At 38.7% G+C, this 19,076-nt stretch overlaps 1 protein-coding gene and 1 long non-coding RNA gene across 2 annotated transcripts; both read right to left on the bottom strand.

Moving 5' to 3' along the window:
- Positions 1-205: 205 nt before the first annotated feature.
- LOC140008871 (uncharacterized) lies at positions 206-1,786 on the bottom strand. The gene has a single exon (XM_072053774.1). It carries the CDS (start codon positions 1,784-1,786, stop codon positions 206-208), a length of 1,581 nt encoding a protein of 526 aa, XP_071909875.1.
- Positions 1,787-18,068: 16,282 nt separating this feature from the next.
- LOC113691414 (uncharacterized) lies at positions 18,069-18,654 on the bottom strand. Its single transcript, XR_003448698.2, has 2 exons — positions 18,511-18,654; positions 18,069-18,356 (listed from the first exon to the last, which is right to left on the bottom strand). It is a non-coding gene; the product is annotated as an uncharacterized lncRNA (long non-coding RNA).
- Between the last annotated feature and the right edge of the window lie 422 nt (positions 18,655-19,076).

Raw genomic sequence — 19,076 nt, 5'->3', positions numbered from 1 at the left:
GGGATCCCGAAGCGGCAGACTATGTTCCTCCAGAAGAATTTTTGAATTGCTCTCCCAGAGATAGTGGCCAGAGACTCCGCTTCCATCCATTTCGTGAAGTAGTCGATGGCTACGACGAGGTGCTCGTATCTTCCCGGGGCTCGGGGGAAAGGGCCCAGGAGATCTATCCCCCACTGGGCGAAAGGCCAGGGACTGTGGATGGGAACTATTTCCCGGGCTGGTTGGTGGCACAGTGGGGCGTGCACCTGGCAAACTTGGCATTTCTGTACCAGGGCCGCGGCATCTTGGAACACCGATGGCCAATAGTAGCCAGGAGAAGGCACTTTTTGGCCAGTACTCGGGACCCCACATGGGCCGCACACAAGCCCTCGTGAATTTCACGAAGGACGTAGTTGCTCTCTTCTGGAGTCACGCATTTTAGCCAGGGGGACAGATACGACCTCCTGTAGAGGGTTCCCCCGACATAGGCGTACTTAGCAGCTCTGAATTGAAGCTGGCAAGCTTCTGTCTTGTCCCCGGGCAGGACACCCGAGCTGAGAAAGTCGATAAGAGGAGTCATCCAGGTGGCCGGGCTATCTATAGCCAAAACCTGGACTTGGTCGATACTTTTCTGTTTGACCAACTCTACCAAGACTTCCTTGTTCAGGTGCGCAAACGAGGAGCACGCCAGTTTCGACAGGGCATCCGCACGCTTGTTTTGTGATCTCGGCACCCGCTCGATTTCAAAAGTGTCGAATAGGGCGATTGCCTCCTGTACCTTGGCCAAGTATTTCCTCATGACATCCTCATTGGCTTGGTATTCCCCGCGGACTTGGAGGAGGACGAGTTGGGAGTCGCTCCTGACTTTGATCGTGGTTATACCCATCTGGTGGGCTATTCGCAATCCTGTGAGCAGGTTCTCGTACTCGGCTTCATTGTTGAATACGGGGAAGTCAAATCGAAAAGCGTAGGTCAGCTCCTCCCCGATCGGCGAGATAAGCAGCTGGCCGACTCCGCTTCCTTCCTTGCTGGAGGCCCCGTCCACGAACAGAATCCAAGATTCTCCCGACCGCGCCTCACTGGGCGGAGAGTTCTGCCCGGTCATGGCCAAGCTAGCCCTCTCAGCAAGGAAGTCTGCCAAGACCTGAGCCTTAATAGCAGTGCGGGGCCAATAACCAATGTCGTGCTCAACTAGCTCGACGGCCCACTTGGTCATCCTGCACGAGACCTCGGATCTTGTAAGTATCTGTCGTAGGGGCTGATCAGTCACGACGATGATGCTGTGAGCTTGAAAGTAGGGCCGGAGTTTTCGGGCCGCGTGCACCAAAGCAAGGACCAGCTTTTCAGCCGGCGTGTACCGTGTCTCCGGCCCTTGTAAAGCACAGCTGACGTAGTATACCGGCCTCTGAACCCCCCCGCCCTCCCGCACCAAGACCAGGCTGACGACCTCGTTGCAAGTGGACAGATACAGGAACAAAGTCTCCCCCTGCTCCGAGGCGGTCAAAGTGGGCAACTCAACCAGATAGGCCTTAAGGTCGGCGAAGGCTTTCTGGCACTCTTCAGTCCATTGAAAGTCCTTGGGAGCTTTCAGGATTCTGAAGAAGGGCAGCCCCCGAATGGCGGAACGCGAGAAGAATCTGTTCAGGGCGGCCATCCTTCCTGTGAGCCGCTGGACCTCCCTTACGCTCCTTGGGGGGGCCATGTCTATGATAGCCTGGAGCTTGTCCGGCCGGATCCCTTCTCGAGACACCAAGAATCCCAAGAACCTTCCCGACCTGACCCCGAAGGTACATTTCTTCGGGTTCATTCGCATCCGGCTCTCCCGCAGGATGCCCAGGACGTCCCTCAGGTCAAGGATGAGCTGCTAATCAGTTCGGCTCTTGACGATCATGTCATCCACATAGACCTCCATGTTCCTGTCGATCTGATTCTGGAACAGTTTGTTGACCAGACGCTGGTAGGTCGCTCCCGCGTTCTTCAGGCCAAACGGCATAGTCCGGTAGCAGTAGGTTCCTTCCTCGGTGATGAAGGAGGTCTTTTCCCGGTTCTCCTCAGCCATCTCTATCTGGTGGTACCCCTTGAAGGCATCCAAAAAATACAAAACATCAAAATCCACAGTAGAATCTACTAACCTGTCAATTCTCTGTAGAGAAAAAGGCAGGTTTTATTGAGATCTGTGAAATCCACGCACATCCTCCAGGTCTGATCCTCCTTCTTAACCAATACCGGGTTGGTCAACCAGGTCGGGTAGTAGACCTCCAGGATGATCTTAGTCTCTAGCAGTTTTCCGACCTCTTTCTTGATCACCTCATTCCTTTCTGGGGCGAATCTCCTCTTTTTCTGCTTCACCGGCTTGAAGCAGAGATCTACGTTGAGGTGGTGGACTGCCAGGTCGGGCGGAATCCCGGACATGTCTTCAACTGTCCAGGCGAAGACCTGGGAGTATTCCCTTAACAGGGCCTTCAAACCCTCCTTCTCCTCAGGGGGTAACAGCGCGCCTATGCGGATCACCTGGTCGGGCCAGTCTTCCCTCAAGGAGAACTCTTTGATCTCGTCCTGGGTTCCCAGCTGCCGGGCTTCCTCCCCTGGAATGTAGGGCTCCAGACAGGTCGTCTGGGCGACCACCTTCTCCCGTCCTTGAAGCATAGCCAAGTAGCAAGATCTGGCCACCTCTGGATCACCGCGCACCTCGGCTATCCCTTTCGGAGTGGGGAATTTGACGCTGAGGTGGAGCGTTGAGGGGATAGCTCGGAGAGCGTTCAAGGCAGACCGACCCAGGAACACGTTGTACGGGAATTGTTGCTTGACCACCACGAAATTGACAGGGATGGTCCGGCATTTGGGAGCCTGCCCTACCGTGACCATCAGGGTGATCATCCCCTCCGAGTTGATGGGTGGTCCGGTGAATCCCATCAGAGGTGTCCGAACCGGGGTCAGCTGTCCGTCCTCCAAGCCGAGCTCCTTGAACACTCGGTAAAACATAATGTCGACCGCACTCCCCTGGTCGACGTACACCTTCTTCACCCGGTAGTTGTTGGTGACAATGTCTATCACGATGGCCTCGTGGTTTCCGGACGCTAGAGGAACTGCATCCCTCGATCCGAAAGTGATCTACTCGTCCATGCGTAAGCGTTTCAAGGAGTCATCCCCCTCGGGGGAGGTCGCCGGTTCTTCCGAGCTACCTGGCTGTCCCCCCGTAGGGCCCCCAGCAATGGTGTTTATCACCCCCGCTAGGTTCTGGGTGTCCCGGTCGGGAGAGTGGCCCCGGAGTGCGTCACGCTGCTCAGGGCGGTCGCGATGCCAGCTCTCAACCCGATCTCTGCGGTAGGTGCGCCCGGGCTCCTGGCCGGGGCGACCTTGCCGCACGAACCGTCCCAAGAAGCCGGGTTGGACCAGATCTTCAATCTCCTTCCGCAAGGCCCAGCACCCCTCCGTGTCGTGCCCAACGTCGCGATGGAAAGCGCAGTACCGGTCCGGGTTCCTTTTGTTCCGGGGTATTCCCATCTTGGACGGACGACCTCCCAGGCCTTCCGCCTCCATGACAGCCAAGATTTGGGCCCTGGGTTGAGTCAAGGGGGTGCAGCCTTTCTCCGGGAGTGGTGGCAGAGCAGGAACTTTCTCCCTCGAGAGCCGGTCAAAGACGTTTTTCTTGGTCGGACCATCCTTGATCTCGGGGGGGTTTCCCCGTCCTCTCCGATCTCCGAGCTCTCGATCTGACTCTTTTTTCAGACGGCCCGCCTCCTCCGCATTAACGGGCGCGTGCGCCCTGGTCAGGAGCTCCTCCAGATTTCCAGGAGGCTTCTCGGCCAGCTTGTAGAAGAGCTCCTCTACCCTGAGCCCATTCACGAAGGCGGCCATGACTACCTTTTCGTCTTTGTCCCTAACCTGTAAACTCTCCGCGTTGAAACGGGTCATGAAATTCCTCAGGGATTCGTCGGGCCTCTGCCTGATAGCCATTAGGTGAGTCACATTCTTCGAGTAAGTTTTCGACGAAACAAACTGGGCTACGAACTGTTTGGCCAGTTCGGGGAAACTCCGGATAGACCCTGGTGCCAGACTTTGGAACCAGAGCCGAGCCTTCCCCTTCAGGAACATGGGGAAGGTCTTGCAGCGGATCTTATCCGAGGCTGTTTGCAGACGCATGTGCGTCAGGAAGACCGAGAGGTGGTCTTCCGAGTCGGTTGAAGCGTCATACATCTTAATGCTCGGGATGTTGAACCTCCGGGGTAGTGGGTAATCCTCTATCTCTCGGGGGAAGCGCGAGGTCGTGTAGTTGTCCTCGTACAATTGTAGCCGCAGGATCTGGTCAAGTTCATCTCGGACAGGTTTCCACTGAGGGGGGTCGCGAGGCCGGCTCTTAACAGACCGAACAGGAGAACGCTCAAGCCCGTTCCGCGTGGGTTTTCGGGGGAAGGGGTCTCTTGGACGGCTCCCCGCGGACCGGTCGCGGGAGTATCTCTCGCTGTCACCGACCACCGAGGCCCGTGGACGAGGGGGAGTCCGCAGCCGCTTCCTCCTAGGGGGCTGGTCCCGTGACTCATCCTCCGAGGGGTCGAGAAGTGATTCCTTCTTCTTTGCCTTCGCCTTGGAGGTCTGCGCGCCTCCAGCCCCCTCTCCTTCCTTCGCCTGCCGGATAATGTCTTCCAGCATGGGGAGGTTCTCCATCACGAACTGGAAGATCTGCTGCCTCCGCTCCCCTGAGAGGGCTGAGCCCCCGGCGCCCCGAGCCGCCTCGGCATCCATTCGTTGGGATCCTTCGCCGGCTCCAGGGTCGATGTTCTCTATCGTTCGCTTGGATCGCGTTCTCGCCATCAACACAGTCTTGATTACCTTACGTTCCCACAGACGGCGCCAACTGAAGAAGCGCTGAGCTTCCCCGGACCGAGTTGACCTGACGAGCTCGGCGTGCTGATGGGAAGAGCTGGTTCCAAGCCTGCAAGACAGATATGAGAGTGATCTAACAAGAGAGCCCCGAGGTCGTCCCCGAGGGCACTCCGACGGTCAAGTTAGCTCTCTGGTGAATGAAGTTTTATGGGGAGTAAAGCGGCCGGAAGTAATGTGCCAATAGTGAGCGTACCTTGTGTAGGTGGTGAGCATTACCATTTATACCTGTTCGAGAGTCCGACCTCCGTACGTTTCGGGACTTGCCCGGGATAGCCCTTATCCCGCGCCGAGGGGGATCTCCTCCGACCTCTGCGGGATGGTCTCCTGGCCCCTTCTGGAGCCCTAGTGACGATACGGCTCAGGATGGTTGCCAGGGGCCTGAGGTCGAGGCCCAACTCGACCAGGCCAGGGTTGCCACATGTCTAGACCCAGGATGGGGCCTCTGCAAGTTCCTTTGCCGTTGACCCAATTTATAAGCTTAAATAGCATATTATGGATTCTTTTTTAGTCAGAATATTCTTTTAAAAGTTCCATTGTCTACATGGTAACGTTGGTAAAGTTTGTCAAGAGTCATGGATCATATAAATGAACTACTCTCAAACCATGTGCTTGGTCAAATAAATATGGACAAAGAGGATTTCTAATTCTTTATCATTTAATTAAACATACCAGTCACGATTGTGCATATTTGATTGGATTAATTATAAAAACTTCCCCTAGATTGACAAAAAATTATAAAAACTCCCTCTAAGATATATATATATATATATATCTATTTTTTTACTTTATCTTCTAATGTTATTTTTTTCTTTTACTTTATCCCCTGAACCGTTAGTTGACTCTAACATTATGTAATGGTAATGATAAAAGACATTTATACCCTTAATAGTTAAATGCGGTAATTTTCCTGGCTTTTTTTTTAAAAAACAAAATAAGTAGGAGGTCTTGAATCCAAGACCTCCTCCTTACAATCCCTTCCATCTTACCACCAAACCCAACCCTTCCCCTTTCCCCAATTACCCTATCTTATTTTGTACTTTATCCCTTAACATCATTTTTTTCCAATTTGTCACTAAAATCGTTAATCAACTCCACTATTTTATAACATCCAGGGCAAATAATGTATAAAAAATCAACATTCCGAATACATTAATGAAAGAATAATAAATTTATAGATATGCTCTTAACTAAATTCATCCCAAAATTATAATTTTTTAGATTGATAGAAATATCTTGGCAATTTCATGTAATAATGGAAAAAATAAAAAAAAATTGTTATTGAAAAATTATTATTAAAAATCTAAAAATGCTTGAATGTTGTCGATTCCTCTTTATGAATGTGCATATGGTTGCGCTTTTCTTATAATTAGCTACCTACTTTCTCCTTCCCTCCTTTTTCAATCCCCACTTCTTACCACCCCAATTACTGCTATGCAATCCATTCTCTGCCTATGTCTCTGTTTCGGTCTCCTTTACTCAGACCCACCAATAACCTTTTCCCCTTCTTATGTCCATTTTTATCTCTCTTCTCCTTCATATCCATTTAGTGGGCATCTTAAGTGTCCTCACGTCTATAATTTCTCCCTCCCTTTAATCCCTAAAATCCCTCTACCATCTAGCATCGTTTGCCATATCCTTTATTATAGTGTTTGCAGATATGAAATATATATTCTAGGGACAAAAATAACAGTTTCTTCGATTTGGGTTTAAGGTCAGTGAGGTGATGGTAGATTTATGTGGAGGGTTGCTTTAGTAATTGAATATGGTGGTGGTAGTAATACAGCAGAGGAACTTCATACCTAGCAGTGACGGTGATGAATAGATGGGATGCGCTTTGATATCAATAATAGTGCCTCTGGCCACATAGACATGCGATAAGTATGCCCGAGGAATTTGTAGATGATTGGTATTTGAAGAGTTAGGTGGCCATCAATCTCATATGATTAAAATGAAGCTCAAAAATTTTGTTTGATGATTTCAAGTTGGTATTGGCAAGGGATTGTCAGTTATGGAATGCATTATGTTGATATTCGTGTACTAACAAACTGCAAAATATGAAAGATATATATGCGCAGATACTAATTTGGGAAATGGACAGTGCTACAGTGCCTATAGTTATGGTAACGATATTAGGGAAACCTGCTATTATTGGTTTCTATTACCTTTAGTGACAGATCAAATCTTTTGACGACTTTTTAAATATTATATTAAAATAATTAATATTAACTTTAGTAAGTTTTTAATTAAAACTAGTAAGTATATGCCTGAGAGATAAGTTTTAGTCAGAAACAGAAATTTACACCTTGAGTAATTTAATTTACTTATTATTTGACAAAATTTACTTATGTTTAAATTAAACTTACTAATACAAAAAGTAAAAAATGTACATATTTAAGTAAAAAAAAACGGTTTTGGGGTCCTGAAAACAGTTTTGGGTATCACCTTTCTCTTTAAAGTCATCTACCTTCTTCTTATTCAGTTCTCAGTTCCAATGATACGATTGAATTCCCAGGCAAAGGTTTCCACTTTGGTTCACACTTTCTCTTTGTTACAATTGAATAAATCTTCTCACTTCAAAATTTTCATCTTTAGTTCACACTTTCCCTCTATCCTTTCTCATCGTTCGGTTGGGTTTGAGTGCTGCCATATGCAGACACAACAAAAGGGTTAGCGACGGTGGTAGCCAGCCAAAAAGCATATAAAAAATAGCAGTGACGAGGTTAGATCATCATGTTCTCTTGAAATCGTTTGATTATATTGCTGTAATTTATTTATATTTCATTTGTTTTGTTTGTCAAGATTTTCTTGGGAAATCAAGGCTGAGAATTTGAAGATTTTACTGCAATTTTGGGGCCGAAAATGTCCGTTGAAACATCTAGGAAATTGTTGTAGTTTTGATTGTCTACGGGTAAAATATGCTTAATAGCCATGTGAAACATCTAGGAAAGGACTTGAGACCAGGCGTTTAAGTTAAATGTGATTAATTTGTGAATGCATATAAGATGTTTGGTGAAATGTCAAAGAGAAATTTGTATGTTGTGATTGCTACTCTGTGCGGGTGAGAATTACTAATATATTAGTAACTCAACATGAGCTTTATAACTTGAATTCTTCAAGCAAGAGAGATTTCTCCCATTTTGGAATTCTAAGTTGATACGCTTGATAGAGCAGATGTTATTGAACTGAACTGATCTAGAATCATTGTTGCGAATCTGTTGTTTCTATGGAAATTTATTATCCGCCTCTTGAATTTTTTACTCCATGTTAACGTCTGCAATGCCACGGAAATTTGGCCATCTATGGAAATTTATTATCAGCCTCTTGAATTTTTTACTCCATTGTAACGTCTGCAATGCCACGGAAATTTGGCCATTATTACTCTTGTAAATCTGTGTTGCAGAAGCAATTCTTATTACCATCCTATGATATATGTAGATTTTGTAGAATCACATCTTCCCTCTTCTTCAGTCAGGAAAGGAGAGAAAATTCATAGAACAGTTTCCAAATGTAAGCAGTTAAGATTTCAGAAATAAGAGGGATCACTAAAAGGGAGATGATATTTCAAATACTAAACCAACCTAATAATATCAAGGAGCAGGACATAAAGATCAATGTATATTCATTTCTGGTTTGAGCAAAGCCTGGACAGAGCAAGTTGTAGCATCCTGTTGATCGAAAATTATTCCTCTGTTCATTGTTGGATGGAAGATAGACCGATAAATACATGATGTCATATTTTAGCTGCATTCTGAGGACTCGAGAGAAAGTGATTAATTTAATTTTAAACTATCAACAAATGTGGGATGCTTACAGTCCAATAAATGAAAAAACTTGTTCTTTTATCTCCATATAATTCTGGAAAAAAACCTGTTGTCGTCCAATTAAGACACACAAAGAAATTAATAGAATGATTAAGTGATCATTTTATATTTGCTATTTTGAAGAAAATAAAAAAAGGCGTGTGTAATAGGTGCCCTAATAAAAGTGGTTTTATGTGATAGTTTCTTTAAAAAAATAAATTAAAATTAAACATGGACAATGTTGAAATAAAAGAGTACAAATAAATATGAACGTACGTATTCATACGATAGTTTTGGTGTAAATTAAGTTCACTAATGGATGTTCATTGAGTGCCTATCGTTATAAGTTTGCACTACTTGAAAGAGTTGTGATCATGTGAACAACTATGCTTCGTTAAAAACTTACATGCCACCCTGCTTCAATGACGTTTAAATCTGAATCGCAAGAGCCTCCTGTAATCCAAAGCTGAGATGAGCTAAATTCATTGGGTTTCTGTCAACTCGGGGCTCCCATATATTCATGATTGCCTTCGCTCCATAATACTTTTCTTCTCTAACTACTGCAGCTACAGACTAAAAAATCCCACACGAGACAGAAAAGTTTAGGGAAAAATAGAAAAAAGAGAAAACGAGCGGAAGAACAAGAACATTGTTTCAAATTGGCCCTCAAACATTAAGCATGTTTCTCATCGACAAAGGTGTTGGCTTATTTCCAGCAGTTAAATCTTCGGTACGGATAATGCATTTGTATAGGCATTAATGTGGGCATGCAATCCTTCATTAATCCAAAGTTATGTACAAAACACTAGCTTGTTAGGAACGAAAAGTATTCAGGTACATTTTTCCTTTTTCACGCCTAAGTTTTATGTTATTCATTTGCTATGATTATGTGTTGTTGTGGCCTTTTTTTAATACAAATTTTGTGATGGTTTTGTAGTGAATGAACCAGATTTCAGCCAAGACCATTAAGGAATTTTATTCTTGAGAGAGTACAAATGTTTTTGCACGTCTTTGCTCAAAGCTTTTAGGATGATTTAAGTTTCTTCGAAGGTAGTTTAATGCATTTTGATTGTAAATCTGAACATAATCTCCTTAGTTTGCAATTTCTGGTGTTTACTTGTTTTAATGTGAATAATTTCAGCTTGTTTGGAAAAAAGTTTGGTGATCAAATTTCAGATATTGTTAGCATCCAAGTGCTCTTGGGTTTGTAAACCAGAAATTTCAATCCAAACTGAAGCTTTTGATAGTGATATCAGAGCCCTTGATGCTGGTGATCAAATTCTCAAATCAAGTTACTAGCCTTTTGATTGCTTCAGATTTCTGAAGCCAAAGTCTTTGTGCTCTAAATTCAGTTCTTGGCCATGTAATCTTGTCATGCTTAGACAGCTATATCTAGTGTCCTGCCAGCTTAATTTTGATGCGTAAGTATCAATTATTAAAAGCTAGTAAATGATACCTATATCTCAGGTTGCTATTTTTGTTAGTGGTTAAACATTCAAACTGCATGCATGAACCTGGACAAGCAATAGAGACATAAGCCGATGTAAGCATCAAATGATTGATTTTCCTTATGATGATATGCTCTGATTCTCTACCGGCTGTTGCTTCTTTCAGATTAATCTAGTTGCTGCAAGTGTGGTTCATTATAATTAGGCTGGAATTCCAATATTTAAGGCCTTAGGTGGAAGAACACGTTGCATGGAAACTTTAAATCCAGCATTGCATTTCAATGTAAGGAGGTGAAATCCTATTTTCTAGTGACTTGTTGGCCAATTTGAATTAGATGGACCTTTGTTGAATTAGGCAACGAATCCAGTATGTAAACTTTCTTTTTAACAAAGTCAACTAGTGTGCAATACTAGTGTTGATTATCTTCATTTATTGGCACAAATATCTGCAAGAACATGTATAGTTTAGGAAGCCAATTACTTAATAAAAATTAGTTTAAAACCCAAGAAAAATGCATAAATTTTAAACATTTTTTAATGAACCTTCTCACACATCTCAATGTTTCCTCCATATCTATCGGCATCAAAATATATTGAAGTAGTTGTAAGGTCAGGTTCGTTATTTTGTTATTTGCACTGCAAAATTTTACCGAAATTATAAAATTTCAAAAACATATGAAGTCCGGATATCAATACTCTATTCAAATGTAAATATTCAACCTAAGTAACAAAATAAATGATAGCTAAACAAACGAAATATGAGTTCAATTGATTGTGTTTAAAATACATATTCTGTTAATGGTTAGTATATATGAAAGTGTATTTTCCATTTGTAGAAAAATAATATGCATTTTATATCTACTAACGAATAAATTACCGATGTTTTGAACAAATAAAAACTAAACTCATGGTGTGATATGCATATAGTTGCTCACATTTATAGTTATGCCATCATCCTTTCTTCCCATTTTCTTTGGGATAAAACACTTTTACAGTGTTTTAATTTATTTTAGACTCGGTTTGGGATTATTTATTTAAATTTTTATTACTTGCTTATGTAATCAAAATTGTGCAAAATTGATTTTATTAGAAATTACAGTGGTAAATTAATAAATTAAAATTAAGTTCCGGGTCATTCGAGTTGACTTATCAACCCACCAACATGAAATTTTTGGATTCGGGTCAGATATCTAGACCCATTTCGAGTTGGCAAGTCAAGTTCGGGTCACCGGGTTTTCTATTATACCCGATCTCAACCCGACACACCAATACGATTTGGACCCGATTGCCACCCCTAACTATATTGGTAAAAAAAAATATATTTTACAAATTATTCCAATTTATTTAGAAAATGTTACTAATTTCATTACAAATTATGAAATGTAATCATGGTTTACTAATTTTTTACGAAACATAAATACTGCATACAAAAGGAAAAGATATTTGACTTTGTTTTACTTTGATTAGAAAAACTTGCTGTAGTAATATCGAAATAGTGACCTTGGTGCAAATTTCAAATCAACAACCAACGTGCACTTAATTACGGTAATTTTTTAGTTGATTAGACTAATATATGCCATAAAGTAGTAAGATTTGATAATTTATAAATTGACAATTTTAGCAGTTTATATACCATTCACCTATAAAAATTATGATTATTATAAAATGACATTTATAATAATTTACATACTATTTGCCAATTAAAAGCAAGTTTCATAAAAAATGTGCATGTAAATCCATATTGTGAATGATACGAAATATATTTGAAACTCACGAAACTTAATATATGGGTAAATTTACTATAATTTTAAAAGATTACGCTACATTAGATACGATCACTTTACCTTTTATACTTGTGAGCTAGAAAATAAATTTATTAAAACACGTAACATTTATAAATGATACATACATTTATTAAAATGCTTAAAACGCAAAACATTTATGAATGAAACATACAATCATTATTATACATTTATGTTACCAACAACTACTAACTATAATATTAAGTTTCAACCATTAATAAAAAAATCTTAGCACTAGTTTAAATAAACTTTCTAATACTTGTTTCATATAAGTTTCTTTAAGTAATATAGTAAATTTATGCCACAAACTAGTAAGTTGTGATGATTAACCAATCAACAAGATTTACTATTAATCTATAAAAACTTACTATTACTTGAACTAAACTTACTCCCCACAAAACTAAGTTTCGAATGTAGAGTAGTAATTTAATTTTTAAAAAAAGTAACTTTCATTTTTATTTCGATTTACTTTTTGAAACATAAATAGGATAACACTTATATGACCATTTTCGATTTATTTTTTATTTACTTTTAGCGGCGATTTGATCTTGTGATAGGCCTATCCACCTAAATAGGATAACACTTAAAAATAAGAAAGTAAGTTATCCATCTAAAATAGTAAGTTAACAGTAATAAATTAGTAACTTTTATACTTCAAAATGTAAATTGGAATAAATTAGTAACTTTTATATCCCAAACTTACTTTTTATAGTGTAAGTTTAATTCAAGTAATAGTAAGTTTTAATACATAAATAGTAATTCTTACTAATAACATGGTAAAATTGATTAATAATCAAAACTTACTGATTTATGAGACACATGTACTATTTTACTTTAAAACATATTTCAAACTAGTGTTAGGGAATTTATTTGAAATAACGATAAGATGTTTTACTAATGATTAATTTTTAGTACCTTAGAAGAACTTGTACTAGTAATAAAGGAAATTTCAATTCAACAATCAACATGCACATGATTACAGTAATTTTTTAGTCGTTTAGACTAATATGTGCCATAAAGTAGTCAGATTTAGTCGTTTGTGAATTCATAATTTTAACAATTTACATAAAATTCATCTATTAAAAATTATGATTATTATAAAATGCCCTTTTATAATAATTTACTTACCATTTGCCAATAAAAAAAAGAGTTTGATAGAAAACATATGGATACAAATCCATAATGTAAATGATACAAAGTATGTTTGAAAGTCACAGAACTTAACATATGGGTAATTTTACTATAATTTTCAAAGATTATGCTATGTTAATACAACTTTAATTTTTATACTTGTGACCCAGAAAATAAATTTATTAAGATTTTACCATTTTATTAAATTCATAGGCATTAATATATGAAAATTGCGTACCATTTTATTATATTCATCGGTGTCCATATATGGAAATTGTGATGTATAGATAAGTGCAATTCTATATATAATTCGAAAGATTTTTTTTTTACTGTCATCCAAACTTTTTAACCTTTCACAAATTCAAAAATAATTCAAAATTTATAATATGACAAATTATTCTTACATATTTTATAAGGTCATATGCAAAAAAAAGTTTTCATAGTTTATTTAAAATGGTTAAAACATATAACATTTATAAATGATACGTACAATTGTGTATCATACATTTACATTACGAGTAATTACTAACTATAATACTAAGTTTCAATTATTAATAAAAAATCTTAGCATTATTTCAAATAAACTTCCTAATACTTGTTCCATATAAGTTTCTTTAAGTAAAATAGTAAATTTATGCCATAAAATAGTAAGTTTTGATGATTAACCAAATTTACTATTCTATCAATAATATTTACTATTAGTCTATAAAAACTTACTATTATTTGAACTAAACTTACTCTCCAAAAAGTAAGTTTTAGATATAGAGTAGTTATTTACTTTAAAAAAAAATAAGTTCCATATTTCCTCAAATTTACTTTTTGAGACATAAAAGTTACTAATTTCTTGAGTTAACTTACTATTTTTAATGTAAAACTTACTAACCATATTTTTAGGTACTATTTTATTCAGATGACCAGTACAACAGGTAATCAAATGGTCACTAAAAGTGTTTTTACCTGTTATATCAGGTAAAAATAATTTCGTTACTATAACGCTCGTTACTTCAGACTTTTCCTTGGAAATATTCAGCATTTTATTTGTTCAAAGTGAAATGGAATTATGGCCATTCAAGATCATTGCTGTCTCTGATGATAAATTCGTGATTGCAAGTCAACTATAAGAATGAGAAGAATCAATTTGTGGCTGAGGAGATTTCCTCCATAATCCTCGATCCTCTGCAAGATGAAGGAGATTACCAGGCTTACCTTGGGATGATAGGGAAAAAAAGATGTTGTTGAAGCTCCTGCCTATTTCAATGATTCTTAGGAGGAGGCAGCAAGGGATGCTTGTGTTGTTTATAGGTTAAATGTGATGACACTGATGAGCAAAAGGATCTGGACACCCATGTTGGCTTAAGATTCATGGCTTTTTCTTTAGGGAAAAAAAAAAAAGAAAAAGAGGAGTAGCGTGCTGGGGCGTTCTAAGATATTCATTGGGTATTTTTGGCTGATGTCAGCCAAATGGATTTTTGTGTTACAAGAAACATGATAACAAGGGGTGCAAGTGTAATTATTCAAATTAGAGAGGAGCTGTCTGCAATTTTCAGGAACCTCGAGTGAGATTTTTGAAGTTATCCATTTTCATTATTATGTTACATATAATGATATTTTAAATATTATCTATCTTGAGTGGTTTTAGGGACAAACAGTGAAATTAAGAGAAAAATGATATTAGAGGATAAAGTGCAAAATATGCTATACCTAAAGGTATAGGAGATTTATTGGAGTTAACCTCTAGAGGTATAAATGTCTTTTTGACATTTCTATCATACGAGGTTAAACTTGACTAATGGTTTAGGGAATAAAACGAGAAAAATAATGTTAGGGAGTAAAGTGCAAAACAGATTAAATCTTAAGGGGAGTATTGTGATTAACGCTATTTGATAAGCAACACCAGTTTCTTGCTTCTTAGGGCTGTAGTGGATGACTTCATGGATCCTCCTCTAATGGCGAAAATGGAATTTTCTTTTTATAATGAAGTTAGTAAAAAATTTTGATGATACAAGATTTCTTGCAGTCTCATACACAAATCACATAGCAGAGCTAGAATACTGAAATAACAATTCTTAATAGAAAGAAGTCTATTTACTGAATTGTCTCTGAACTTACTAGCCACCAGGGGGACTCTAGAACTAAGAAAAAAGGCCTAGCAACTGCAGTATACATGGAATGGTTCTTGAAACGACTTGAGTACAAAAAAGTCCTTTTCAACTGACTAACAATCATACCAGGCAATGGAGATAGGGAAAACAGAATTACCAACCAGAGCCAGGAGATGAAATTTCCAAATAACATACATCACTGACAACCGCAACATATCATCAACTGAAATTTTATAAGCATCCAGCATCAAAACCATCAAATTGAACCCAAAATCTTATTCTCCAACCAATTTATAAATTATACAAATTACAAATTATGAATTATGTAGAATCGGGAGATGAAAATAGATGACCCAGTTGCAAAGGTCAAGGGACTAGAATGAAAATTTGCCAGTATTCAAGAAATATTTCAATAATGGCAAAATAGAATCTGTAATAACATGATTTTTATAAAATCCATTAACGAATGAAAAGTAAAGGAAGCACATAAACTAAAAATGATGGCGAAAAAAAGAGATTTCTTTCCTTGATTTGAACTCTGTGACTAGGGCATCATCAGAAGGATCTTCTAAGGTTGGGAAACAAACCTCAACTGAATAAAGATTGAGAGCAAAAATCACCAATGGAGCTAAAATAATGAAATAAAAAAAATTAAAAGAAGAGATTACTGAATTAATCTAGATTTCTTCATCAACTCGTCCATGAGTTTTAAAATTAAACCAGATTCATAAATTTCAATTAATCCAGCTTGCTTCATTAACTCGTCCACGAGTTTCAAAGTTAATCCAGCTTCAAAAATTTCGCTCAAATTAGATTGGTTTCATCGGTGGAGACTTGGATAAGAACGGAAGAACAAGAAAGTGCACCAATTTTGATAGAACATGGCATCGTCTTTGATAAAACAATGCTTCAGGTGCTATTGCTGCTTCTCGTCATCGATATTAATTGTAAAAACATCTAGTGTCAATCTACTAAAGGATTAAGTAATTACCTGTTTGATGAGAAATGGAGAGATAGAGTGAGAAATTAGGGATGAGCAGAGGCAAAATCGAAAGTTTTCGGAAGAGAAATTTGGGGCATAGAGTTCTCGGACTATAGAAGAAATTTAGAAAAATTGAGAGGGGAGAAGAAGTGGAAGGACTGAGAAAATGGAAAGATTACTTGTCATGAATATGATTCAGCAATTATTCGTTTAATGCTTGGATAGCTCACAACAACGACATCGTTTAGTTGCGCAATTAGTGGTGGAATTTAATTGTGACATTAATTTGCCACAAAAAGCCAAGTACAGGGTCAATATTTCAGCATAATCAAAATAATACCACTTTATTGCGGCAAATTAGCTATGTGCCGCAAATGGCCAATTCTGTTGTAGTGGTAGGAGATGAAAAGGCAGTTTTCGCATCGCTTAATAAAACAAATGAAACCCTGCAGTCCTTTTGAGAGTTTACTAAAATCTACTGCAGAAAATGTTATCCAGCTAATGAAAAGGCTTAATTCGCTTGCTTAATAATTCACTTACTTAATTCACTTACCTATTTTTCCATACATGTGCTAGGTGTTGTGGTAATGAATTTTTTGTAGCTTTTCTTCTTTTGGTTTTTTGGGGTCTAATTGAAACTAAATTCTTTCCTTTTATTTTGTTACTAAAGGTTGGGATTAGAGTGGTAGTGAAGCTAATCGAGTTGTTTAGAGAATCTCGACTTGAACTTCTTACATCATTTTGGTTCTTGATCACTACGATGTTTTTCACAACTGCAATGGTATAGATTGTTTTCTACAAGAATTACATTTGAATAAATTCAGATATATGCATATTATTTACGAATTTTTTTCCTTTTTTTTTTTTGAATTTTTGGTTAGATTGGTTTCGTGGTCAAGGCTTTGATCGAGTCAAGCTCTCCACGGTATAGATTGGAAGAAGCAATTCAAGACCCTAAGCTTTCTAAATTAAAATTGGATCAGCACAATGCAGAGAAATCAGTAAAAGCTTCTTTGAAGATGTCCAAATGACGGAATGCTTTAAAGAAGCAAAGCCATTTGAGGGGGAAGATGGAACTTGAATAGTATTAAAAGTTTTTTTTTAAAGCTTTTGAGTTTGGCATTTTTTCAGGATGGTAAAGGATATGGCTTGCTAACTATGTCTCTTATGTTCCAAAAAAAAAAAAAAAAAAAAGAAAAGCTATGTCTCTTATGATACTCCCTCCATTCCACTTCAGTAGTCTTGCTTTCTTCTTTTCATCCATCTCAAATTATAATTCACTATTCAAATGAAAATTTTAGTTAATTTTAATTTTTCTAAAATATCCTTATGTAATGTATTTTGTTATTAGTGAGTATAACTTATCTTATTCAATAATTACTTTGATTTATACTAGTGTAACTTTTCATAAGTACTGTTGTTATAATTAATGTAAAAGTATGATGATTAGTCATACTCCTATTATTAATGTAAAAATATTTTAGAAAAAGGGAATTTCGCCAATTCGGTCCTTAAACATTTTCACTTAAATCAATTTCGTCTTTAATGAAATATTTTAACCAATTTAGTCCTTGAACTAGTTTTTTACTTCCAATGTAGGACTTTTCACTGCATTTTACTCAATTTCTATGGACCAACAGGGTATAATTGTCACATTGATTTAATCTTCTGCAATTAGCTGACAAAACAGATTAGAGATCATCACATAAAGGTATATTTATCACCGGAGCCACACCCTTTTCCTTTTTCATTTATTCCTCCTTCCCAACTCCGAAGAGGACATCACATAATCCTGTCTGTCTCTGTCTTTTTCTCATCATACAAGGGGGAATAGTCAGCCACCACACACAGCGGCATCGCCAAAAGATGAACGGAAAGCAAAGAACATATTCCAGACCCCACTCCCAGCCAATTCAAAGCAACAATGAATATACAAAGACTACAACGGCCAAGGACCTCATGGCAGCTTCATATATCATCCAGGAATGGGCAATCCAATTGCTAATTTGCTAGTTGGAGATGTTAAAGACAAGAAGTCCAAATCTAAACACAAACGAGCCACATCGGGTAATCAGTATAATTTCTTTTCATGCTCTCTTGCATATAAACTACTATATTGAGATTATACAGATTATAAATAAATTAGTTGATCCAAGGGTGTGGCTTCAAGTCAGACCTCAAGTAGTTGATCCATCTCAATCTGCAACTCTTCCCACATCTAAGTAGTCCTTCAAGCGATCAAAATGGACACAAAAAAGGTATTAATTCCATACTCAAGGGCAGGCCTTGTTGCTGATATGATAATAATGGAGAACTCAAATAACTATAACTTGGTGAAATTGTTTGTGAACGAAGATAGCAGTATCATGTACACAGGGGTACCTGCGTTCTTTGGTAGTGACCTCCAGGAACCTTCTCCGTTGGCTTGAATGTACTTGGTCAAGATTTCATCTCTTCAGCCGTCCACCTCCCTCTCTTTATGCCCACTTTCTCACAGCAAGGGGCTCTTCCCATTATTCTTCAGGTTTCAGATCAGATTAGAGATGCTCAACTACCATTCTAATTGCTCTTTTCTGAATTTTTTTTTTGTAGAAAAATGAGTTTTCAAACGGGGCCTGCGTTTTAAAGGAGGAGGTGGAAGAGCCTCGCAACAAACTTTGTCGCCTAGCGTAGCTGGTTGACTTTCAAAAACTTTTTATGCATGTTTTTATTGTACACTCTCAAGTCTCAAAAGTTGAGGTACTGGATTTATCAATGTATAGAGTACAGACCTTTCTGTTCCATTTCTGTGCATTCTGTGAGGACCCGCAAATTTCTTATATTTTTCCTCAAAAATGCCTTTTATTTGAAATTATGATCTACTAAAGCCCTACTACCCCATTTGTTCTACAATAAGAATAAATAAACCTAAAAAGTAGGGTTTCACTTTTGGTTTCAAGATTGGAGCA

Source organism: Coffea arabica, chromosome 6c, assembly GCF_036785885.1.
Source record: "Coffea arabica cultivar ET-39 chromosome 6c, Coffea Arabica ET-39 HiFi, whole genome shotgun sequence".
Taxonomy (NCBI): domain Eukaryota; kingdom Viridiplantae; phylum Streptophyta; class Magnoliopsida; order Gentianales; family Rubiaceae; genus Coffea; species Coffea arabica.
Note: the sequence above shows the minus strand (reverse complement) of the source record. Positions and strands in the feature narration are given on the sequence as shown.